Source organism: Homarus americanus, unplaced genomic scaffold, assembly GCF_018991925.1.
Source record: "Homarus americanus isolate GMGI-L3 unplaced genomic scaffold, GMGI_Hamer_2.0 scaffold38393, whole genome shotgun sequence".
Lineage (NCBI taxonomy): Eukaryota > Metazoa > Arthropoda > Malacostraca > Decapoda > Nephropidae > Homarus > Homarus americanus.
The window spans coordinates 866,200-893,082 of record NW_024719307.1 but is presented as its reverse complement, the minus strand read 5'-3'; the positions used below and the strand labels follow the sequence as shown (position 1 = coordinate 893,082).

Genomic DNA, 26,883 nt, shown 5'->3' with positions numbered 1-26,883 from the left:
CTGGGAGTAGAGCTTAAAGCTTACTCCATGGTGTCTTGTTGAGGCCACCTGGGAGGAGAGCTTAAAGCTTACTCCATGGTGTCTTACTTGTTGAGACCACCTGGGAGGAGAGCTTAAAGCTTACTCCATGGTGTCTTCTTGTTGAGGCCACCTGGGAGTAGAGCTTAAAGCTTACTCCATGGTGTCTTCTTGTTGAGGCCACCTGGGAGTAGAGCTTAAAGCTTACTCCATGGTGTCTACTTGTTGAGGCCACCTGGGAGGAGAGCTTAAAGCTTACTCCATGGTGTCTTGTTGAGGCCACCTGGGGGAAGAGCTTAAAGTTTACTCCATGGTGTCTACTGACCGAGAACTCGAGTACCGGTGCTCATAATTTTCTTTCAAGTGTTTATATTTCGTTGTTAGGTTGACAGATTAATTTAACATAAGCTAACTAGTTAGAAACATTCTTACAACTTCAGTTATGAGGAATAATCATAGTAGAGACCTCCAAGAACCTGGACTCTGCTAGCTGGTAACTAATGATCCCCGGGCTTTTCAGAGACATGTCCTAGATTTGTTCATGGCTCACAGCTGGCAAACTTAGTTGGCTGTATCGACTATTATAATATTCAAAATAATCAATTAATTCTCATTCTCAAATTGTTACAAATCTAAAATAATAAAAACATTTTTATTTCACCCTGCATGAATAGTTGGACAAACCTATGCCTCCCCCACCTGGTCTTCCTCCCTAAATGCCACACAACGTAAACACCTAGAAAATGTGCAAGAGGGCATGCAAGATTATTCTCTCTCCTTCCTACTCCACATATCAAGAAGCGCTCAACACACTGACCCTTTCGACTCTCACTGACCATCACCACGACCTCATCTGCAAATTTGGTAAGAAGCTTCTACACCATCCTCGACACCAGCTCCTACTACCACTTGAGATCCCTAGCCCGAGAATTGCTGTTCGACAACCACAACCGCATCCAGCCCATACGTGCACGAACTGATCGCTATAAGAACAGCCCAGACCCAACCATTGTAAAAATTATCAATTTGTAATAAACCAGTGTATTCACTCCCAGTAAACACTACTCCTTGCACTGTCACTATGTTGAAATGAACTGTAGTTTGAGCTTTTCCCCATCTAGTTATTATATATCTTATTTGTATCACTTGTGTTACTTGTATATTATTTGTAATTCGAAACCCATTCCCCAAATATGTAACTGTATATTTTCAGCCTTCTGGCTGCCAAGCTCTTTCAATAAACCGTTAATTATTATTATTATAAACATTAGTTAGATTAAGTGGGAAGGTATTGAGACAATCACTTTCTCTCACACTTAGTAAGTAAATCTTTATTCAGTGTATAATAATAAAAGATAAAAAAATTGTGTATTCAGCACAATGAATATATTTTTGTTTTAATTAAAATTCAATACAGTACACTGTATAAAGCTGTAAAAATTATCTATGTAATGAAAATTGGAAATGGGAAACTGTAATCATGTACTCACAGCAGAAGACTGTGGCCAAGACGTCCAAAAGACAGGGAGCGACTGGCCTTGGTGACCTACCATAAACCACTATAAATTGAGCACCTCACTTTTATATAAAAATACATCTCCTAACTATGGTACAGTAGTTTACAATTAAATAGTAAACTGTGGTACTCATGGCTACAATATAGTGTGAGGATTAACTGTTTATGTCCAGAGACAAAACTCTACTCAAGAAGTTCATATCTTCCACTTGTATATAAAAACTCCTAGGACAAGGATCTGGATACAGTACCACCACTTCAGGATGCATCATCAAATAGAACTTTGTTGATTTTACTGGGGTAGTGTCTGATGAATCCTCCAGACAACCTTCATGTTAGGGTAGACTTAAAGAACACAGCCATGCATGTAATTTTTTTTCTTCACATTCCCATTCTCAGAATATGCTAATCATCTTTAACTTTGGTCAAAAGGAAAAAAGAAAAAACTCTCTTCCTGATCATCTTTTTTTCTTTTCTTTCCTCCTCAAGTTCATCACACTGCACTCATCATCAAACAGTCTGGCACCATCATCTTCACAATATGATTTCAACTATTTTTTTTATTTTGTGTTATATATAGCAAAGTTTAAATCAAAGTTTTAAGTTTTCCCATCAAAGTACAGTAGGATGCAGCTATACAGGTATGCTCTTCGTAAATAAAACACATTTTCTACGCCTTCCTTGTAGTCTTGATGTAAAATTTAAACGAGGAAGTCTATATTTTGGACTGACTCATAATGCAGCATACAGCTCTTAAAATAATTGTGAAATGCTGTAACATCACATCTTAAAGTTACACCTACCATTAAAAAAATATAAAAACTTTTCAATTGCACCAATAAAATGAGATAACATATAAAAAAAATCAGATAGCCTTTTACAGTACTTTTGTGAAAACTACCAAAACAGTTGAAAAATGAAGCACAAGTCCAAATGACAATTAAACAGTCATACTGCTTTATTGTTATTTCGAAAATTGCAAATGCTATTCCTATTTTGAAAATTGTACAAAAAAAAATCACCCCTAATCAACTTCTGTATTACATACGGCTTGTAGATTTCCTCAATAGTAAAAACATCCCTCTTCTACCTTGGGTTGGCTTTACAGTACAGGTATTTTATTGTAAACAGTTTTAAGAAAAATGAAAATCTAACTAAAATACAAGTTACAAATAGTTTAAGCAATATATAATCTCAGAACCAAAATGCTTTCATTAGTGTTGTACTTGACACAGTTAATCAGGTATCATGTTTCATTCACACTCCTAAAAATATCACACAGACCCCTTAAGTTTCATTTACAGTATCATACATATATTGAAAAAAAAAAAAAAAAAAAGATAATTATACAAAGCGTTCTAGTCTAGCCTGACAGGTCTTGAGGTTAGCAGATATAATACCTGCCATGGGATCAGCTGAAGCACTTAAGTCGGTTAAATATTCTGCCACATAGTCCAGACACTGTTCACGAAGAGCTCGTCTGTGGAGGAGATGGTAATGAATATGAATGTCTTAATCAATGACCTGTAAATAATAAAATAGTTCAAGCAAAAAATATATATTGGAATTTTACCCTAAAACCTTGTAACTGAGTAATAAACAACTTATTGAGAAACATTATTTTTATGCCCCAAGCCTTTTCCTTACATAATGCAAGGAAGCCAGAATCATGAGCATATATATATATTTCTCCACACATTCTCCCTCCATGTGCCATTAACTAGCCACTCCTAATGCTGTAATAGATGTGTTCTGCTATGGTGATTCCCTTACACAACACTCCAAATACTATATAGCCATCTGCTTTACCTGACACTTTACATGACCCAGCATCACTCATTAGCAGCACGTCCTGAACCAAATATTACACACGGTTACATTCTCTGTGCATTAACAACACTGCTTCCTGGATGTCACTCTCCATCATTTATGTCACGTCTTTCACCCCATCCTCCCATCTCTTCTGGGCCATCCTCTCTCACACCTACTATCTACATCTGAGCTATACACTATTTTTACCAATCTTTCACCTCTCATTCTCTAAATATCTCCATTCTACTTGAGCAACACTGATCCCACACCTCAACAGCTCCTCCTAACTTCTCCAAGATTTCTGCCATCTGGTCTTCTTTACCCTCCTTTGACATACACCCTGTGGACACCCATACCACCACACCATCATCTTGTGCTCCATTGTCTTTGCATAATTCATACTGCTGTATAGGTCATGTTGTTTATAATTACTTAGTGCTGTATTACATTACAGTACTTCCATAGTGAATGTGATTACAGTGTTTCTATTACATAAAAAGTACATTTAACATTACAGAAAAGACCAATTGATAGTTTTCTTTATGTTAAATATTTTCTCCACATTTAATGACGACTCATCCTCCCCACCATATGAATCTATTGTAATACAGTAACAGTTGTAGTGTATAGTACAGTACTGCAATTCATTAGAGTAGGTATGGTGATAATTAACAAGAGATATTGGCACCACTCACCAAAGAAATACTACAAAATTTGTGACCTCTAAACTGTGTTGGAATGGAGCGGTCTGTGGCAAAACTAAATAAATAAATAAAATCCTGTACATTATTTATTCATCACATTGCTGTAAATTATGTTAGATCAAAGTGTGTGGTTTACTGTACTTAAATAAGAACAATGGTTATGTCCAAATGCCCTCTACAGTATCATTTAAAATAATTCCAAGCACAGGGTATTGCTCCTAGCCAGCAGTAGACCTTTTGCCTGCATGAATCAGTGTACATTAATGGATTACAAAATGTGGTGAAACAACTGGGTAAGGGGGCAGTCTGGTCAATGGGTAAACATTTAAGAGGTTAAGTCAAGTTAAAGAAAATAAAACAAGAGAAAACTGAATAAATCAAAACATACACGTAGCATTAATCTTGACGATTCCTACCAGTAAGGGGTGAACCAAGGAAAACAAAACCCTAATACGTAAAATGAGATCATAAGGTAGAGATGTAAAAAGCAACAGGTGAGAGTCAAAACATCCCACACACCTTTCCTTACATACTCAACTTGCATACCAATGTGAATTATACAAGAATTACACAACTTCTTACTTTTGTTGAGGTGGCACAGAATAACTGTTGTCTATGAGCATGGTTATGAGGTGAGCCAGGACACCCAGTAGATGGTAAGGTGAACGCTCTACCTCCCACACGCTGTCTCCACTATGGTACAATCTGAAGAGAAATGATCAATAGGGTGTGGTTAAAAGTCCATTCATTTATATCTTAAGTAAAATTTCCTCCATCTTCCTGGTGTACTTTCAATAAGACAAGTTTCTGTAAAATACCCCAAAGAAAACATTTTATTACTTACTTATGGTAAATACTGATGAGTTTGCTAATAGGAATTCCACAGCCCTTGAGAGCAATGACAACCCAGGACGTGTCTGCTTTTAGTTGAACCGATCGAATTTCACACTCCTTTATTATGTGCTCTGTAAAGAAAGAAGTACATCATTAAAATAACTGTCCAGATTCTTTATAACCTTTCCAAGTCTTTTCATGCTAGATGTTGGACAACCACAATCCATAATACACAAACACACATTCTTCCTTTACTTATTGGTACTAAATTATTCTTCCAGCTGTAAAACGTGTCATACTTTGGTACTTCCCTTTTGCAACAAGTCCACATATCTGGTTCATCCCTTTTATCTCATAACCTATCAAGAGCAAGTTCTTACCCAAACTTAACTGGATATCTTGCTCTACATCCACCCATCCACCCACACACCCGGTTATTTCCTGGATGTCTGTCCCACTCCATCCTTACTAGTGCTCCTTCACCCCAGCCTTTAATCTTGCCATTCTTTCCCTTCCTCACATAACATACAATGCAGAATTATACAATCTTTATACCAATCTCTCATTTTCTTCTTCTGTATGTACCACTTGAGCAGATCCTGATTCACTTTCTGTAATGTTCTCTCTTTCACCGCTCCTCAACTCCTAATTTGCTATTGGTACTTGAAGAGCTTAGGTGCCTTTCTCTTCACTTGTTATTTTGTCCTCCTATTCTTTTGTACTCACATACCTCAGTTGAAAAAGAAATTAAGTTATATTACACCACAAATATTAATTAGAAATCCTGTTATATGTTTCAGGATGTATATAATGTAACACGTGACTGACCTAGTGGGAAGTAACTTGGGTTTGCTGAATAGAGGCAGGCTAGAGTCTTGATCTTACTGGCCAAACAGTCCACCCTCGTGTCCACCTCTACCCCTCGTGACTTCTCTAACTCACTTTCTATGAGTTTGCTCCAAATAGACTGGAATATGCGAAATAAAAATAAAACCATTTATTATGCATTGTTTTCTGTCTTCCATAGTTAGAATAGAATTTTGAGAGAAAATTACTCAAAAGATTTTTGCCAGAGTAACCTTGTAGATATGGCTTGAAAATTGTAATTAAAGTAAAAGCGACACCACAGTCCCATGGTTGTTGGATTCTGGATTTTGTACGGTTTTATTCTGGGGTCATATAGGAACCAGTGTGTCATATGGGGGGTCTTGGTTCTAGTCCAGTCAATTCTGAAGACATACAATGACAACGTGTTTTCTGAATGGTAATAATACTTTCTGGAAAAAGAGAGAGAGAAAACCGATCAATTTCCATCTACCTGGACTAGTTGAGGCTCCGAATGTCCTGCACAATGAACAATAGCCAACTTGCTCTCCCACAGTGACCAAGGCTCAGCAAATTTCTCATACAAATCAGTCAAGGTGAGGAAGGAAGAATTTAGCTGGGCAATAATATCTTCACCCGCTCCCTCGGACTTTAGTGCGTGCAGTACCTGTGGGAGTATAGAATAACAATGTTAAACGTTTATTTTGCTCACATAATAACACATCAATTAATCATCACAGATACTGTATACAGTTCTGTACTGGCATTAACAAGAATCATTTGAACAAGTTTGCCTGCAGATGTATATAATAACCCCAATTATGGGGAAAAATTCCTTATTACAAAAAGTTTCATAATACATCAGTCGCTTTTCTCTGGAATACATCCCCAACACATAATGAGGACCCCTGTGCCTACTACAAGACACCTCGGAAGAAGTTTGCTCCAATTCTTAAAAACTGTGTAGAAGTGAGTGAGAAGGGTTTGCATCTTTAATCACATAAAATTTACAAATCAACTTAGACCATCTCACATCCACTTAACAGTGAGAGTGATGTGAGGCTGGGAAGTGTGAACTGATAAAGGAACAACAGGTACTGACTTACCATAAGCTGTACTCTTGCCACCCCCTTCTTCTCTTCTAAGTGTAGCATAAAGTCAGAGTAGTTTGGGGCTGTATTCATCTCACAGGAGCTGAGACACATAAGGGCTCGAGAGAGGTACTCTACACGCACACTGAATGATGTGTCTCTGAGGGAACAAAAATCCAGGTTATATGGCAAGAGACAAAACAAGATACTCTATAAAAATGAAGAAAGGCTTATGGTTCAGATTCAGACAATAAATCACATAAAACCTTGAGAAACACTAATATAAGGACTTCATCATCATATAAAGTAGAATTATACAGTATACCCAATAAACTATTTGGCTCATGTCTAACAGCATAGTTCATGTACAGTCAAGGAAAAAAATCCTATCGGTCCTCTGTCCCATCCATGAACGCTAAGACGCACGAACCTGTGAATGTGAGACATCACCTGCGCCATCTATGGGCCCAACAATGCATGATGTCTTGGATTCACAGTTTCAAGAGTTTCAGGACTGACAGGACCTTTTTCCTTGACTGTACAGTACATCTTCCAGACACTTACAGCTTAAGAAATCTCTACACAGAAAAAAAAAAGGATAACCAGTAATGCAAAACTTACCAATATTTAGTAGACAAACCCACTAGATACTAGGACATTTAAATATCTATCTATACTTCAGTTAGTATAGTACTGTGATTTCCACCAATTGCAATTATCTATTTGTATCTGTGGTGGTGCATGTGTCTAGTCTTAAAAAAAAAAAAATAAATAAATAAAATTAACAGATATTGTCCTTGAAATCTGCCCAATTTAAAAATACGGTATACATAAACAGAGAAGAAAGCCCTTTATGCTTTTACCAATAAATCAAGCAAATTATATCATGAACAATGCTTTTGAGTGAATTAATGATTGGAAGGACTATTCTAAAGTACTAAACAATGTTTTGGCTATCCTGGATCTTTTAAGCTTTAACATCTGATACACAAATACTGAAAACTGCTTTTCTAAGCAAGTTTGAGCAGCTTTGGCAATACCTGAGTGAACACAAGACTTTAAAGTGTAATAAGACAGATACTGTACTGCACCTGGAGTTTACCTAATACACACAAAAAAGTACAGTATTGATGATGAATAAACATTAATAAAGTATGAGAACATAAAAGTGTGTGGTAGACCAAACAGTAAACTTTAAGCATGAATATAGTCAAAGAAAAAAACACAATATTATAGAAATATAGTAGAATAATTTCTTTCAAATAACAGCATTTCCATAGGTGACTGAGGCTAACAATTTATCTTACCCAATTTGTTCAGCAAGCACGAGAAGAGTCTTGGCAGCTTTAAAGTACTCTCTATTCCTCTCATAGTGTCGCCAAAGCAAGTGATTGAGGGGTGCCTGGCCATTGGTGCGTGTGAGGAAAGTCTCCAAATATGGTGAGGTGAGAGCTAGCAGGCGATCTGTGCGATTTGTGTTCACTAGCCACTGGTATAATGTTACATGGGCCAATTCATCCCTGCTGGCTACAATTAAATTCATCATCTGTAACAATTTTGAGTAAAATAAGGACAGTGGACCTGAAGTCTGAACAGTACTGTTATAAAATAAAGGTATGATATGATAGAATGCTATGTATTGCCATTGAACATAAGTAACTATTAGTTTTATGATTGTATGAATCTTTCATATTTTCTGATGGTGACATCTACAAATTTCCATCATTAAAAGACTAATTAAAAATCCCTATGAAATAAGGCAAAGGCTTTTCTGTTTAAGGTAACGGAGCTGAACATAAAAAATGAACCAATAACAACACACACTCAGTGGTGACGATGGCTTGTTAGTTTCTTTGACAGCAAACAACCTTAAATAAGAGGTCTAAGAAAATTAATGGACGGAATAAAAAATCATTAGCTGGATTGGCAGATATATAATAGCAACAACAATATTTTCTTAAACTCCTCATTGTTGGGGGTATAAGCTAGCAGCCAGATATACTGTACTGTATTTACTTGAACTGAATACAAGTGAATCTGAATGTACTGTAATAATACATAAAATTATACCCTGTAAGAATACCTGTACAAGGACTTTCATGTGGCCTGTGTACTCACCTGGTTAGCATAGTGAGTAGCATCTGTGGAGGGTAGTGTGGAGGGTGGCGGTGTGGGAGGTCCGGGCCGTGAGGGTACACTTGGGGACGCTGGTGTAGGGATTACAGATCCTACTAACTGGTTCAATTGGTCAATTAACACACTGTAGCATTCCATCCTATCAAAAGTGAACAAATTTTAAAGTTAAGATAAAATACTAAGTAACTGATAAAACAAATTTGTTGTTTTTAGGACAAAAGGTTGTTTTCTCAAAATGAGTCATAATCTTGGAGGTGGAGGAAGAGAATGACGAGGAGCATAATATTATTATCATATACAAGTACTGTACCGGACAGAACGTAAATCCCCTCAATAACACACATTTCTAATAACTGACGACTCTCTTTCCGGATATTTGGGAGCCCTGAGAAAGTTGAGGAATAAAGTAACACCACATGCAATACAGTATGGGTATATACTGTACTATAGTACTACAGGTATATGTTTTTATAACTGTTGAACAACCATGATGTTTTATACAGCGGAGTAGTGATAATTCACAGGTGTCTTCTATTACATCTTTAAAAAAAAATTTAGTCAAATATTCATAATTTGTAGCCAGAAGTTGCTTGCTGCAGTGTTTATATACACAAGAAACCATAAAAGCTGTGGAAATATCATTCCAATCATCTAATTTCACTTAGAAATAAAGAAAGTCTTACACAAATATCACTTTGATGCTCTAACGTGACTTAGAAATACAGAAAGTATAATATAAGATTATAAAATAAGAAAAATGAAAAGTGGGAAGTAAAGTGATTGGCTGGTGGAGTGAACTTCTCCCACCCCTCACCGTTCTCGGGCGATCTCCTCAATACAACTTCAAGCAATTTCACCACAACTCCCACATCATTTAAGTTCAATTGGTACTGGGTTAATAAAACATTATTGTCAAGTTGTTAATTTTCCTGAAAAAAAAGTACACACTCAAACCCTGATGAGTTATTGTGTGGTACAGCATTAAATTCCCGGTGTTTTGCTTACATAGCACAGTCAGCCTGGCACCTGTCTGTCTGGATGTTGTTTATGGTGTAACCCACATGATGAATATGACAAGGGAAGGAGCTGTTTATGTAATGTAGAAGTACTTTTTATACAATAAGTGTTACAGTATTTTTTGATGCATTATGAATGATGTTTAGTCATTATCAAAGCAGTGCTGGAACAGTTTTATGGTATTTTTTGGCCTCTGGAAGCAAACTAATTATTTCCATTCAAACCAATTAAACTATAATTCATGATTTCTTCTGGTACCAAAAGTGTGACTTATCAAGACTCTACAGTATTAGAACACATCATTTGTGAAAACTGATAATAAATAGAGATGGTGAGACAAGAGTCATGGAAGACAAGAATAAACGACTGCTTAACAGCTTTTAACCAAAAATTTAGTTATGGTGTTAGCAAATACGAAAAAAAAAAAATATCGACTACAAAAGATTCATATCAAATTCCTAACCTTGTAGTAAAGGCCATATAACCCTGATGGTCATCAGTAGGTTCATTATTCTTATAGTAGTGGAGAGCTAAGCCAGTTGGATCTCTCTGGGCAGCCACACTAAGACACAGGTCGACCACACCTTCATACGCTCCTCCACTGGCCAGTTGGCTACCGATGCCATTAACATTCACATGATGACCAATTTGCTTACACAGCTGTGGATGAAGTACATATATTTAACACAAACAACCAAAGCAAAATATACTGTACTCCACAAAATTAAGTCAATACATTTATCTCTTAGACATAAAATTTTATTTTAACACAGGCAATTTTATTTTTTCTGTTAAATTATGAAAAGACCAAAAGGCTTGATGAAGGTTAAGGGTTGTCATACATAAGACCTTCAATATATTACAAGAATGGAACTGAGAATAACTATGAAATAGTGAACTGTGATTTATTGTTCTATGTACAGTCACTCAAAAAATTATATTTACAAAATTGTCGAGAAAATATGACAACAGATGAAATATTTTGAGAATCCAACCGAGACAACATGAATCGCAGTGTTCATTCTGAAATTCATCGACCCTCCAAGTATAGAAAGTCTTTTGAGTGACTGTACATAGACGTCAATAGGAAATATACACCCTGTAGGGTACGGGATTGAACCACAAAAACCTAAGAAACCATTAACCGGAAAATAAAATTTTAGCATTCCGAAAAATCTCTGTTCTGAGCATTCAAATGAATTTCCAAGTGATTGCATCCTGTGCCAAGCATGTGGGTGGGTAGACTCAGGGGTGCTCATGGGCTACAATTGGTTTCTACTGTCATCCGACAAAAGTCTTGAAAAAATAATTTCAAAATTCAAAAAAATTCTTTCCAATCATGAGGGTCATTTGTTATTGTTGTGGAGAGGTGTGGTGTGGACCATCAACCTTCCACACTGATAAGGTAAGCAATACTATAAGTTATAACACTGTAGTAAAGATGATTCATCCAACAGAAGTCCCTCCATGGTTAAGAAGTACAGTGCAGTGTAAGACTATGGGTATACTATTCACTAACTTAAATAAGGGTTTTATTATCTTCAAATGCTTACCGCCACAGCTTCCTTGAAACCCTGGTCCTTCTCTGCCTTGTTGCTAGTGGCTTTAGCAGCCAGGATGATCTCATTGACCTTGGCTATTTTAGCATCTTCTATGCGGTACAGCCCAGGACAAATTTCCCGCAGTCGCTCAGATATGGCATCAGCTGATGCATTGTCTCCATGGTACCTGTTGGGATTAACAGTAATCAAGGACCAGAATACCACAAACTGCTTTCATTTATTACTTTAAGTTGTCACAATTAACCATATTTACAAATACCCTATATTCGTGGCATAGTACATTACTGTACAGCAGCAAGTAATTCCTGGGCTGAGTGGGGGAGATTGTATTCCCAACCAATCCCCACCTGTGAGCTGTATAGTTATGGTTATTTTTAATCCACAATTTTGGGTAGGTATAGTACTGTACAGTGCAGTGCAGTACAGTACTGTAAATATAATTGTCTTCATTTTTTTTATTTAGTTACATACACACTCAATCTTACATACAGAAAGTGCAAAAAATATAACAATAATAATAATAATAATAATAAAAGAAGAAATACAGTATACTGTACCAGTAATTATCGTAACGTATAAAGTATTTTTAACTCAACTTCGGGAAGATATACATAATTTTCTTCACATTTTTATCTCACTCTTATACACACTCAATCCTACACACAAAAAGTGCAAAAAGAAATAATTATCATAAGGTATAAAGTTTTATGTATCAATGGGCTTCCACCATGAACTGTGTGGCGAGTGTGCAGCGGTCAGAGGGTCCGTGTGGACCACCGTTACTAGAGACGCTACGTTACTAAGGCGAGCACCAGGGGCGGCCGAGACACAGTTTGAACACTAACTTGTATCATTTTGCTCTCATTAATATTATTTACAGTATATGCTTTTGTTATTGATGTTTATAATATTATGTCTACAACTTTAAGTTTTAAAGTTAAAGCTACATTTAGGGGTGAATCTAGTGATCTGAACAATCTTCACAAGCCATTACCGAGGGCTTACTGTACATTTTAGGCCCGGTGCTCCAAAATCCAGAAAAAATCCTATCTGGCAAGTCCCAAACATGTCGGATAAATGGTCCCAAGTGTGGTACAGTTAGTCTGGACTCTGGATATATTATGGATATAAGTGGTGTATACTTTTGTACTGTTCAAGTGTATGGTGAGGCTGAGGTTAAGGTTTAGGTTAACTTAGGCTGTGGTTTCATGTATTTCATTTGTTCCTTTAATTGTCTTTAAAATATATGTTCTTTAATTGTATTACTGTATATTAAAAAAATATGCAGAGTATGATGCCTCCTCAATATTTTGAGTTAATCTGAGGTTTATTATTAAGAACCTGGTGGAGATAATGTAAGAGTCATTATAGTGTTTACCCTACTTACTGCTGTGATCAATAGTGGCAGGGGTTTGCTTTTCTATGCTGTCACGATTTAGCCTCACCCTGTACTTGACTAGTGGCAAAATCTTAAGAGGAGTGATGGCATGATAAAAAAATGTCTTCATATACAGGGACACCTCGACTTACAATTCTTCAGTGTAATGATTTTAACTTTTTAACACTTTTCTTGCTATACACTTGAGCCTTCAGTTTAATTATCGATGTGTCAGGAAATCAAAAGAAGCCACACCCCCTACTAGCTACGTGTACATCTTCATTTGTCCTCCCAAAATGGCCACTGTGCACAGACACTCATTCATTGTCTTCAGTGCAGGGAAGGACTACCCATGTGCCTCTGTCTAAATCTTTCTCCTTGAGCCAGTACCCACGTGCCTCAGAAGTGTTTTTGTCCATCCACCGTTCTTATGCCACACGACCACGGGATGTTTTTATCCATTTTGGTCATGGATTTATTAAGTAATAAAGTAAAACACAATTAACACGTGAAGGCCTTACTCAAACTCTATGTAAAGCTCCTGGTCTCTCTGTCAAATCTACCTAAAAATATGTTCAATTTGGTCCTAATGCTTAGGCTGGTTAAGTAATAAGTGTATCAATAGTAATGTTGAAAGCAATCAAAATATAACAGACTTTATTACCTGTCTAACAAAGCCATGATAAGGCTGCGACAAACCTCACGACCAGTCAGCACCAAGTCGCGTAAGGTCATGGCTCGTAGCTGTTCCTTCACTTCCTGGAATAAAGCACCTGGCATCAATGAAAGCATTTAACTTACGGTATCTAAATATTAAAGCATAATGCAGAAATTATTTCTTACTGTACAACAAAGTTAGGTTTAGGAAAATCCGATTCAATTGGCCATAAAATGATATTAATGATGATGCAAAGTATCTATCTATTGAAAATCTACTTTACAAAATAATATATTTTATAAAAGATCTGAGCATTATATACTGTACTGTATATGAAATCCAAGAAAGAAAAAAATTCTTATGATCTAATTTTCTACATATTACTTGGGAGTAAATAAGAAGCAATTGGGCAATCACGCAACTGACTCATTGACTGTGTGTGTGTGTGTGTGTGAATGATAAGTCTACTTGTCTCCATGTAAGGAGTAAGTTATAGTATATGGTAACTGTACGAGAATAATGACAAAAGGCGAATTCTAGACAAAAATTACAACCAGCCTTTAATGGGAAAACTGTCACTGTATACTAAGTGTGTGAAGAAACATACACCAGTGTCTTAGCTGGGTCTATAGGGGTGCATGAACAAAACCTCTTCCATTGACTCAACTTATGACGTTAAAACAAAACGACACTGATCAGGGCGACGTTAAGCAAGAACCACCTGTATATTTTCCCCCTTGTGTGTGGTTTCTTTTTATTCCTTTGGTATAATATACTAACTTACTCCTACATCTCAACAACTAAATTATTGCTTTAATCTTCTTAGTAGTTTATATCTTCTACTTCTGACTGACTGCATTAATGTTCTTCTTTACCAACCAATCACAATTTGCACAAACTTACTTTCTGCATGGTTGAGGTGATGGTGGTCAAGTTGTGAGTGGTAAGGATTGCCAGTAGACGAAGAACCTCCAGTGCTTGATCCAAGAGAGATCTCAGAGCCAATAGTGAGGCACGCTCTGACCTATCTCCAATGTACCTCGTCATAGTTACATTTGTGCTCGATCTGTAGAGGAAGTGGAAAACTGATGAAGCCTATTTCTCATTAACCTGGAGAGACAGGTAAAAGTTTCGACTTAATTATATCCTATAAACTTTTCTCAAAATAAATGCATTATAACCTGGAGATACGAGACAACAAGATTCCACAGATGTTAAAAGATATACACGAACTCACGTGTTTAATGGCTGGAATCGGGCAGCTCCACCTTGGTTTGTGACGAGGAACTTGGCCAACAACTCCACTTGACTGGCCAGAAAACCAATCTCCTCAGTAGTCATGGTGCTCACCAACTGATGACAGTATATTTCAATTATGCCACACAACAAATTGAAATGAAAAGTTCCTATAAAATTTAACATTAATAATACTTTATAATCTACTTAATATCAAGTGAAGAAAAATATTTATTGCATTAAAAGCAGCAACTAGCACATCGATGTACTCACTCATTCAAATATATCTAATTATATAAGAGACTTACCACAGTATTCCCTTCAACTACCATTTCCTTGGCTAATGGGGTAGACCAAGCAGGTCTTAAGATTCGCGCTAAATAAAGATACAGTGCATTGTGAAACGGTGAAAACTGTGTGTCTTGGCCAACAGCTGTATGTACACTTGGGCCAGGCAGGGGCGTTGACATTTGGGTCGGAGCAAAATCTATAGAAAAAAGAGAAACAATAAGATTTTTTTTTTCAGTCATGGCATCAAATGTAAACAACTCTAAACAAATAGTTATGGGAGAGCAAAACCTGGCTGACAGGTTCCCAACATGTCCTGAGGTGATGAGACATAGCTTGGAGGAGGAGGAGATGTTCCCTTCATGAGAGACAGACAACACAGAGGCAAGTGAGAGATGGTCAGTCTATTTACAGGGAATGACATTTATCCTGGCTGAGACTGGGACCTCTTTCTGAGATACAACCCCAAGTGGCACAATATAGTAAATGATGCAATGTAGAGTGTGAAGTAAATTTGAACCATACCAGTCTATAATAATGATCCCTGGACCAACTAAATAGTGATCTTTAAATACCATGAAACTTGTTTACTCACTATAGTAGGATGGCATCTGGGGAGGTATGGGAGTGGATGGTGCTTGGGGTATATTAGCACCATACAAGAACAAAGCACGGGTGGCCCTCTCAGCTACCTGTCAACAAAAATTGCCAGAATGGTGTTAATATTCAATAAGACAACTGTTAGCAGAAACGAGTATCGTGCTAAAAATAAATAAAAATAAATGGAGCCTTGTAGGATATATCATACCCTAAAAGATGAAAAAAAAAATCCCTGGCTCAGTTAGGACGCCTGCAGCTACAGTGGAATCAATGCACATGCACCATTTATGTAAAGAGACAAAATTGCAGTAAGAAATCTTCACCGAGTTTCTACCTCCTACGGAATGCTGAAGCCTAGACCCTTACACTCCCCCTGTAGCCCAGCATGATGAGCACAGCTATTAAACCATGTTAGTTATATGAACATGAGCAACTTCTGTATTATCACATCAACACAAATATAAAATCTGGTGATCACAAGTTACATCATAATGCTTAATTTCTGTATATTTTTTTGGTCCTAATGAGAGCCTTAAGGTTCAAAGAACATACCAATATGCCTAACTACATATCACAGCAATGACTGTTTGCAATAAATAACTATCCTTAATATTAAATATCTTAACTGAGGACCACATATATATTTGGAATGTAACAAAAGCTCAGACAGCAAATCATAAGGTTTGGAGTACAATACAGTAATATGAATGACCATCTCAGGCTGGGTTAACATAACTCATTCTCACCAAAACTTTTCTTAATAGTTGTTCAAGAAAATAAACAAATTCATTTACATAGACTGATTAATAATGAAACACCACAAATAATATTTAATGACCAGCAATTGCCAAAGGTCTTGAGAACAGAAGATTACATGTTATAAGCAAAACTACTTAATTGATCATTACTACAAGTTAAAATAAACATCAACATTCTTTTACAATTAGAGGAAAAAAGAGTATACCTCACATTACCTGAATGTTTTGTCTGTTAGGATCAGTCGCTATAATTAAGGCAGTGGCACAAGCTTGAGCTGGTGTCATGGCAGTAAAGAAATCTTTAACTACTGCTGCCTCGGCCCCACTGAATTCTTCTAGAAGCTGTCGAAGCTGATCAACCGGCCGTTGGAAAGTAAGAATGTGTGCCCCATTGGCTGACAGCAATACCAATTGTCTAGGTGCATGCTGATGCTGGGTGACAAGAAGTGGTGGTCTCGTGCCCTGTAGACAAAACACAATTTAAAGAACTGAAGAAGAATTGATCACATCATACAAGTGGAGTGTGGCAGTCAAGTGGATACAGCACTTGCCTCCTGTTCCAAGAATCGGCAGTTTGATCCCTGAGCACTTCAAGTTCATCCAGCTGTAAATGGTTAACTACGTTTACATCTCGGGGAAGTTGAATGAAGTCAAGTTCAGTACCATACCGGCCATGCTGCCTCCTTGTGTACCTAAGGCTTAGTTTAATGTGTACTGTATCCTCACTGTCCCTAATGGGCAGTCATATCTATGGGATCCACTTTCACTTTTCACATCATATAAGAATACATGAGCTGACAAAACCTGTAGGCACCAACTCATGATAAGAATGGCCAAAATAATGATTGACTGATATTGAAAATTACATTTATGACAAAAAAGAATGGGGTGAATTGGGTGCAGAGAATAAGGACCACCAAAGATATAACGTGTTAAATAGAGAGCAAACCTGAGATTGGAAAGGTGCCACGGAATGACTGAGAATGGTAAACAACAGATGGCTAAAATTAGGAGAAGACCAAGAAGATGGATGGCTGGGATCAAGAATGCACTACACGGGATGGGAACAGACATCCATGACCCAAGTGAAAGGAGAGCACAGTGTTGAGGGGTGAATAGAGATTTAACAGTACAGTATAAAGAGTAAAAGAATAATAAACAATGACAGGTGTATGTTTACCCATGATTCTAGTTAACTTGCACCATAGTAAAATAAAGGTTAAAAATACTCTGAACCATTGTATGGACACAAACCTGAGTTGTTGGAGGACTGAAAGCAGAACACCAGAGCTCTGGGGTGACATCTGCCAGGGCCCATACATATCCATCAACTGTGTGTGTGCTCTGAGACTCTGCTAATGTAGGGTGATATGGATACTGGTCACTACTCATTGTCCAAACTGTATTTGCCTCGATGCTTTCATTGGAACACAGAACACCAGTCCCTGCGGGAAAAGGGAGCTTAGTGAAACTCTTTATGTAACTAAAAAGAATTAATATCTTTACTCGGGGAAATAAAACCTGACTGATTCTGGCTCCACTCTAAATGTTTTTGGGTCTGTCTATACCAATCATCACAAATTCAGGATCTCTCTGGGGACCCAGCTTTGAATTTCATTTATCCATCCTCGTTCCTGCCTTCTCTTAGTGTTCCTACCATCAATTATACTTAGTAATAGCTCTACCATTATCCCTTAATGACAAATTACATAGACAAACTATCTAATTCTTCTTAATCAAGAAATTACCCATGTTTTTCACATTGCCCTCACCATACTTCATTTGCTTTTCTATAAGTATAAGTGATATTTATCATCTAAAGACTTCTCACAATCTTAAATAACAATGAATAGTTTATTATAAAAATGCTACCTTTGGATTGTTTAATATTTATCCAGACAGTGATACAGCCAAAAATAGATCCACCAATCACATTCCCCATTACATACACCCTTACTTCACCAAGTAAAATTATGTAAACGAGAGCCAGGGTGAGGGTCGATGCATCTTTGGTTGACTGTACAAGACACTCCTCGACATCTAACTCTCTCATTGCCCACTGCACTACCTAAAGTGGCACCCTGTTAAATGCCTTCTTTAAGTCTACAAATACACTGTATATATCTTTTATTCATGTCCCATAATATTCTTAAGACAATATTTTCACATTAATTTCCTATACATGTCAAGACTATACAGCATGACTGGCTGAACAACATATACATACCATGTGAATATAAAGCTTTATGAACCTTTGTTGGTCTATAAACGGTGGCATTAGCAGCATAGCCAGGAGGGAGACGCACGTGAAGTAATGTCAACTGGGAGGGTCGCTGGTTTGCTCCACCATTAAGTGGTATTGTTGTGTAATACAGTCGGACCCCAGTACCTGGTCATAAAGAGGAATAGAAAATAAATGATGAAATAAGAACAATAATCTGGACTGGGATTTCTTCATAACTATAGCTGATGTAACACAGTCTGTATCAATAACAATAAGATATGATTGATTACTTCACCAAATTTGATCCTTTTAATGACCATACACTCAGTACAGGAGTAATCATTACTTTATAATAAATCTTTAGGTTTTTTCATGAAGTTAAAGACAAAAAATTATTAGATTACCTGTCACTACCACCAGGTGTATGTGCGTTGACTCACTGGTGCTTATTGGACACAGGCTCACCACACCTTTAAAATTAGCTTTGTCAACTGTTCTGCAAAGTACATAGTAAACTTGAGATTAATATTGTGACTAACTTGGATACATCCTGGCCAACCTTACAGGAGAATTTGTTATAAAGAGAGGACTATCTGGGAAGTGGAATGCAATAAACAAAAGAGCAACGTGGAAAAAAGAAATTAGGACAAAAATTTCATCATAAAGTTTTCACCAAAAATGTGTTACATACAATAATCTACTGTAAATGTTTAGAAAAGCTTATTCCAAAAACCATGATGTTTTAGCTGTGTTACATTAAAGAAAGGAAACCACTTGTTGTGTGAAGGTATGCACAAATACAAGGCATACTTCTTTTGTTACCGAGGAATGATTTATGAGATCAGTTTTGTTTGTTTATAGTGGTCCTTATTGATGTCACTCAACAAGATAACCCCACTGCCTAGTCTACCAAACTGCCTAACACACCCACACTGCCTGGAGTACGATGTGTATTAACCTAATTCTTACTCAACCATAAGCAAATGAAAAATAAAAGTTTGCTCATGAAAACCCCGAGAGTTAAGTTTAATGATGATGAAGTAGTGTTGTGTATAAAAATCCTTCCCCAAGACCTGGTGAACCATTTATTAATCTAAAAGTACAGTATACAGTGTACCAATATCAGCTGTGGAAGGAAAATAAATAAATTCAAGCACACTTTGCCTTAAAATTCTACAAAGAGGAGCTTTTTTATCTATGATTTTTAGAATCTGTGTCTGAATGCCAAACACTTATGATAAAGGAGCCAAATGTAAGAAAAAATTCCCACTGTACAGTAATGAAATGTGAAAAATAATAATAAATTAAATAGGAAGAGAAGAATAATGCATTCCTATGTTATGTTTCAGCAGTGTAAAGTAATAATTCTTGACTCTTACTTAGCAACCTGGAGTGCAGCATTCATGATGTTGTTATGAGGGACTGATGTTACCCGAGATATGCTCTTGCCATCTGAATCTAAATCATACACTGTGATAGTGCCTTTATCACTGAGGGTATAGAGGATATGCCGACTGTCATCCACTTCCACCTGAAATATAAACAATATACTGTAGAGTTTCTAACCTTTCTCAGTCCAAGAAATGCCCAGAAGATGACTAGATGATACAGTGTCTTAATATTCATTACCAAAGTAAAATGCACATGTTGATTACAGCTAATGCTCGAGTTTCTTCCAAATCCCGGCACTCACGAGATGAACCATACCCACTGACCTGATTAATCGGGTCATCCTCAGAGAAAGCCAGGAAGGGAAACAGGTTCGAGATTACCGATCTTGAATGGTTCACTTTCCGACATTTTCGACTAAACCACCCATCCTCAGCCTAGGAAAAAACAAAAACATAAAATAAACAAAGTGGGTCACATCCAGACATTAGTAAACCTCACACATGTTAAGTCCTCCACTATTTATTGACACTTAAAATTTAATTATCACTTATATTATAAAAGTTAAACCTTTCACAAATTTATTACTACACACAGTAATAGACAGCAAACATAAGAATAAACAAACATATAATTACCTTGACAATACAATATGTCCTCTTCAACATTAAATACCTAATCCTATGGTAATTCTTTAACTATACTCCTCTGGTCTCTCTTACACCCAGACACAAATACGTTTTATATTATGAATTATTTAAAAGTTTCCTGGTTACTAAACACCGTAAAAACTACTGTACCCTTGGTGTTATCACAATACTGTACCTGGTAAACTAATTCATGTAAGCATCCATCTTTGGCCCCCATGAAGATTCGACCGTCATTGGTACCGCGGATGGTGAGGATGTAGGACCCATCAGTCGGTACGGAAAACAGTGGCTCGGGTAACAGATGCATACCGCAATTTCCTTCGACTGCAAGCAAACAAAGTGCCAAGAATAACCACAAGCTCTCGTAAGTCTAGTATGAGCCTGAAGTAGATTCAAAGTCTCAATGTATATCACAAAAATCCAAAATGAATTCACACTGCCTTTGTTTCATGAAGTTTACCTACCATCTATGGACTGTGAGAAAGAAACTCCCAATAGGACAATTTCAGAGGTTGTTGTTAGGCAGAGGAGGTGTTCTATGTAGGGCTTAAACACCCCAGCCTTTGGTCTTACTAATCCCACACTTATAATAGTCTCATGAAGTCCATCAAAATAAGCCAAGTCACTTCTGAAAAAATAAATTAAAAACTTCTTCTTAAAGATTTATAGGAAATTTTCATAATGTTTACGGGTTATAATAATCAATTAATATTTTGTAGTAAACCCAATTTCTAAAGCATTTACTTATGAAAATTTGAGGTTATAAATAATTATAAATAAATCCCACACATTGATTTACAAACAAACAATGTGAAGTTAAAAAATAATAATTTGTTCTCAAGTACCTGTACAGTAAACCCTCCCAATACCAGATTGATCTGTGCAAGTCCTGTCCCTTATTTGGAGGAATCCCTTAATGGGGGGGTTTCTGTCCCTCATATATACAGTACTGTACAGCATTACAGTATTAAATTTCACACATTATTAACGACCACCAAAACACATCTCATAGGTTAAAATATTGTACGATACATGATAATAGAGATCCAAACTTACCTCAATTATTGGGTTTACTGTAATAATAAAAATATGCTAAAATAATGCAGTTGTTTCTACCACCAGTATGTTTAACTTACTCAATGTTGATTTTTACATCATGAATCAGAGGAAAGAACACAAGCATTCCCTCATTTACAAAAAGCTTCTGCTACTGAAAAACCTTAGAGTAAAGCAGAAACAAATTCTCCACAGACTACCATTACAAAAGCGGAGATGCATTCCTACAAGATAAAAAACCCCAACACATCTTAAAATGCTACAAAATGCCAGAAAATATGTTTTTATTGAAAGTTCTTGGTCTACACAATGATTATAAGCCAATAGCATCAGGCATCAGCATACAAAATACTATTATCACTGAAAAAAATTTGTAGGCTCAGCAGTTAAAACTTTCATGTTCACCCTCAAAATGCATGGATTACAACCACTTAAAAGTTTGCCAATACTCATGGTTGGGGATTGTGAATGGGAGAGCGGCATACATTTAATAACATGCGAATTTACAAAATATGTGAAACCAGAAACCGCAAACTTCGAGGGCCAACTATACTTACCCACCACGCAATACAGTACCTCCTACTAGTGTCTATATATCATAAATGAATGACAACCATCTCACGATATATAATATAATAACTTAACCAAACTGTAAGATTCAAATTATAAAAGTACTGTAAGTATATTTATAATAAGTGACTCACCCATCTTCATATATCCACACATAGATATCACTGTCAATTGTGAGCCAGGCCCTGTTGATCTCGGGAAACAGTCCCATCATGCAGTTACATTGCATATCTAGCTCACTGTTAAGGAGAATCATTGAATACAGAAGGCAAAGAGTATCTCCTAATTAAGATAAAACAAATCAGTGTAATATGCCTGCCATCATTTTTAATACTTTACTGTCCACAAGCAAGGCAGCGAAGGATAAGCACACTTCAGACATTACAAGTATTTCTCATAATGTTTAAGATAATTGCATTAACTCCAAAATTCTTTTATGTACAATACTGTATAATTGCTGTACTGTCTCTTAATTAAATAAAAAAAATATATAAATAAAACTATAATACTGAGAAAATGTGAAATCAAAATAATTGCTTAAAGCACTTTGGTGTTGAATCATCACACTATGATGTACTGTACAGGGTATATATAAAACCAGGCAAGACAGGGGAGTTGAGGTTAACAAAGCCAGGTGAGAGTAAGGTTCCATAATCCTCAGATAGGTAGAGGACTGGCTAGGACGCTTAATTCTCTTGTCCAAATTCTTATATTATTCAGTGTTATAAATTGACTGACTCATTTTGCCTCTCTCTTAAACCAGATTCTTTTTTTAACCAGCACCACCCTGATCCCTAATGTGCCAGACATGCTAAGAGTTTATTTTATACACAATTTGTAGTGACTTAATTAATACCTATCTAGCCGAACATGTTTCAGCCGCCTAACATATAAACTCTTGATAAGAAACATCGGAATATCAAAGATGGTAAACAAAGGATACGCTGAAAGTGGTGAATGAGTTCGGAGGGAAGCGGCACCTTGCGAGTGGTGTGGAGGTGACGGACCGAGCGAGCATCACCACTGTTGGGGTAGTCACTCTCACTTAAACCACTCACTGTTGCATAACCTGTGGCAGATTAAATATTATAAAGCTCATGAGTCATGTTTTTCTAGCAAATGGTAAATGCCGTACTAAAACATATCTAAATTCTTCTAAAAAATAACTTTGCTTAATGCAGCTGTAATAATTCTTTAACCATTGCTGTGAAGGTTAGTGCTAAAGGGCCAAGCCAAGGGGAGATCATGTTAAAGTAATGAGTTTAGTGAGGCTAACACTCTGAAATTAAAACAAATATATGCTGGATAAATAAAAAAGAGAGATTTAAATGTGAAAACAGGGGCAGGGATACAATATGAAATTGAAACTCAAACACACATACAGCATTGTTAGACAGAGGACCTGATAACTAAGAAAGAGAACAATAATGGAATCAATTCACATAAACATTAATTAAGAATAAGGGAACACTTACAGGACTATGTAGAGAGGAAAAAGAAAAGACTAAAACTGACTGATCAAAAATCACACTTCATATCAAACAAATGGAAGGAAGTCGATCAGGAGGAAGTGAGACTTATGAACATCACAAGGAAATTAAAAATGAATGTAGACAGACTAAAGAAGATTTTCTATACAGTACTGTAGAAACCCAAGGAGAGTGAAGATAATGACAGGAGACAATTATGATAAAAATGGAGTGGGTATGTTGTCATTACTCATTACAAAAGGCAGGGTTGTGCTTTAACTTAACCTAACCTATGTAATTATCACTTTTCCAACAACTGTCTGTTCATGATACAGTACTGCTCTTATTGCCGATAGTGGCGAAGCATTACAAAAACTGGTCAACAGATTATGTACAACAGTAATGGTAAATCAAACAACATGGGATTAAGGGTTGCCATTGGAGTGTGTGACTTACCTTGAGGGGATATTCTCAGCCTATCCAAGAGTGATGGGAAGCCGGAGTCGTAGCTTAGATGTTTATCAACGAGTCGTCCTGCTACCTCCAAGTCTTGTATAACACCATCGCCACCTCCCTCGGCAGTCCCAAACCCAAGGGTGGTGGTTAATGTGTTTTGCTGCATCTGAGGTTAGGAAAAAATATTAGTTGTATATAGAGATAAAGTCCCTCCCCCCCAAAAAAAATAAATAAAATAAATTAAGATTACTATTGTTCTATGCAGCATTTTCATCAGTATTTTTGTTTTTTTTTACTGGCAGGTTCACACACTGGTGGCTCCAAGTGGATAAGAGGTTAGGTCCTTCTGGTTAGGTTAGGTTAGGTTAGACATGTACAGTAATATTTGAGTCATTAGGTTAGGTTCTTGATGATCTTTTTGTAGGTTAAAAAATTATTTATTCCACTATTTTTGTGATGTTCTTGATGAGGTAAAAAACTTTTCTTATTTTGAAAAGTTTCCTGACTCAGCTCCTTAACCTGGCACTTGTTCTTAAGTATTAGACGCTTTTAAAGTTTTCTGTAATAGTGTAGTTAGATTAAGTAAAGTTGTTTCATCATTTTTGGTGATTTTACCCCACAATTTCCCTCTACTTCAGAAACCTGCCCACTTTGTATTATCAAATTTATTTATATATATATATATATATTTTTTTTTAAGGCAAATCAATAAGTAAAAAAACTTGAAAATGCTGACAAAAATATTATAAAGAAGTTTTTTTTTTTTTTTTGGCTCTATCTTCCTACAAGCAAATCAGTACAGTATAAGATTTCATGGTGGTCCTCTACCAAATCTTCCCCATTTACAATTCTCACATTTCATAATTACCAAGCTAAGCCAACCTAACCTATTACCAAAAACTTTAAAATATTATATAATACTTCAGTAGAGGAGTGCAGGTTAACTACTGTATCAACATCAGGAAACTTTACAAAACAAGTAAACCTCTTCCTTTTCTCAAGAACATCCCAAAAAATTATGGAGGAATGAATTTTTACCAAACAAAACCTTAGCGAAAATGAAAAACTTGCTAAAACCTAAGTCCCAAACCAAACCTTAAGACTCATAATGCAGTAATGTGCTCAAAATCAAAATATGTTTGAAACTAACTTTTAATTTCCTGGGATATGCTCAACTCAAGAGCCATGGGTAGACGAAACCACAAACTGACCATTTGTAGTCCTGTGTATACCCTAATTTTTTTCACCTTGCTGCCAGCAGTTATTTTGAACCATGTAATGTGAACCACACTCGGGTAAATTTGCATAAGTGTGCCCAATTCCAACCTAAATCGTGCAATATTTTGGTAACCGTTTGTTTTCAATGGAAATTCCATATAAGAAAAGTGTCTTAGTAGAGTATGAACAAAAGGTAATTATATAGGACTAACCCGCGGTAGAAATTGATTGAAAAAAATTATAAAAACACAGGATTTTCATTGTTATATTATAGTGGACACTGTTGTAGTTTGTGGAAATATGTTACAAAACGGATATTTTTAAAATAAATGCTACTTTAACATTTGTGGTTAAGAACAAACCTAACCAAATAAACCTACCAAACTTACCGGTATATTAAACAGAAAGAACTTATTATAATATGGTGAAATTTGAGGCATTTCTGGACGTGAGATGATACAGCCACATCGGCGCTATGCAGCCCGGCGGGTTAGTCCTATATATTAACCGAACCAAATAATAACGGTGTTTTTAATCAAGAAATTGAGTTGGGCCAACTAATGCAATAATACCCAAACCTGAAATAAGTATTACTAATAATTTATGTCAGGGGTCCTAGACCAGGGGTCTATGCCCCCCAGAGGGTACTGTAAGTGAAGCCTCCTCAGGGGGTACACGAGACACATTTCAAGGAGCCAAAGATATAATGGGTGTAAACAGAATACGTCATATGTATCATTCTTTATGATACATACATGTAATCTATATACTGTATAACTTATTACACCCCTAAAAAAAATAAACAAATCACTTAGTTAACAAACTCGTGGTTCTAAACCAAATATTATGTACCGTCCAACATTATCAATCATGTAGAATTTAGGTGGCTTCTGCTTCTTCGTCATATGGCTTTTGACTTTCCTGGCAGCCTTTATAAAGTATTAAGTCCAAAAGTTTAGAAAGAAATATTTGAAGTAAAGTGATGACAACAAACTCTCCAACAGTTAAGGCGACGGTACAACATTGCCTCATATACAGCAACATGGCTCTTATAGTATAAAGAAACACCATAAACTTACTCTTGCGTGTAGGTGTAACAAGTTAAGTCTCCATACAGTAGTTAACCAAGAGTAAACTAGACGGTAGAGAGAGACAGTTACCGCGCCACACACCTCTCGTCCCGACACCTGCCTCCACCTCTTGGCTTCGGCTTCCCCTTCATCTCTTTACTTCTATTTCCTCTCACAATTTTTTATTATACCTTGCCAAGCTTTCGCGTATGTGCATATATTATATAATTTATGATTAAATTTGAGTATATTTTTTTCGGTATGTTATTATAAAATTTATATATGGTGAGTTTCAAAAAATATACCTGAAACGATATAGGAAATGCCATTGGTTCTGTTTATTAACGC

The 26,883-nt window shown here is 36.4% G+C and overlaps 1 protein-coding gene across 1 annotated transcript; it reads right to left on the bottom strand.

Annotated features, from left to right (window-relative positions):
- Nucleotides 1-1,983: 1,983 nt before the first annotated feature.
- Nucleotides 1,984-26,674, bottom strand: LOC121859988 (nuclear pore complex protein Nup155-like). Its single transcript, XM_042356983.1, has 27 exons — nucleotides 26,545-26,674; nucleotides 24,248-24,413; nucleotides 23,266-23,391; nucleotides 22,457-22,553; nucleotides 21,161-21,324; nucleotides 20,872-21,020; nucleotides 20,373-20,483; nucleotides 20,037-20,188; nucleotides 19,062-19,153; nucleotides 18,661-18,822; nucleotides 17,688-17,878; nucleotides 16,650-16,895; nucleotides 15,671-15,767; nucleotides 15,096-15,274; nucleotides 14,789-14,904; nucleotides 14,455-14,617; nucleotides 13,558-13,652; nucleotides 11,507-11,681; nucleotides 10,417-10,613; nucleotides 8,919-9,075; nucleotides 8,108-8,346; nucleotides 6,816-6,960; nucleotides 6,203-6,376; nucleotides 5,713-5,851; nucleotides 4,895-5,015; nucleotides 4,633-4,755; nucleotides 1,984-3,014 (listed from the first exon to the last, which is right to left on the bottom strand). The coding sequence occupies exons 2-27, from the start codon at nucleotides 24,411-24,413 to the stop codon at nucleotides 2,879-2,881; spliced, it is 3,912 nt and encodes a 1,303-aa protein (XP_042212917.1). The 5' UTR covers nucleotides 26,545-26,674; the 3' UTR covers nucleotides 1,984-2,878.
- Between the last annotated feature and the right edge of the window lie 209 nt (nucleotides 26,675-26,883).

Bases quoted from the DNA above. Each gene is read 5' to 3' on its own strand.
- LOC121859988 (XM_042356983.1), bottom strand. From the start codon at position 24,413: ATGCAGCAAAACACATTAACCACCACCCTTGGGTTTGGGACTGCCGAG. The intron at 21,021-21,160 runs GTAGGTAAACTT...GTTTGCTTGCAG, and splicing joins TTTCTCACAGTCCATAGATG to TCGAAGGAAATTGCGGTATG. The intron at 18,823-19,061 runs GTAATCTAATAA...CTTTATGACCAG, and splicing joins ACACCTGGTGGTAGTGACAG to GTACTGGGGTCCGACTGTAT.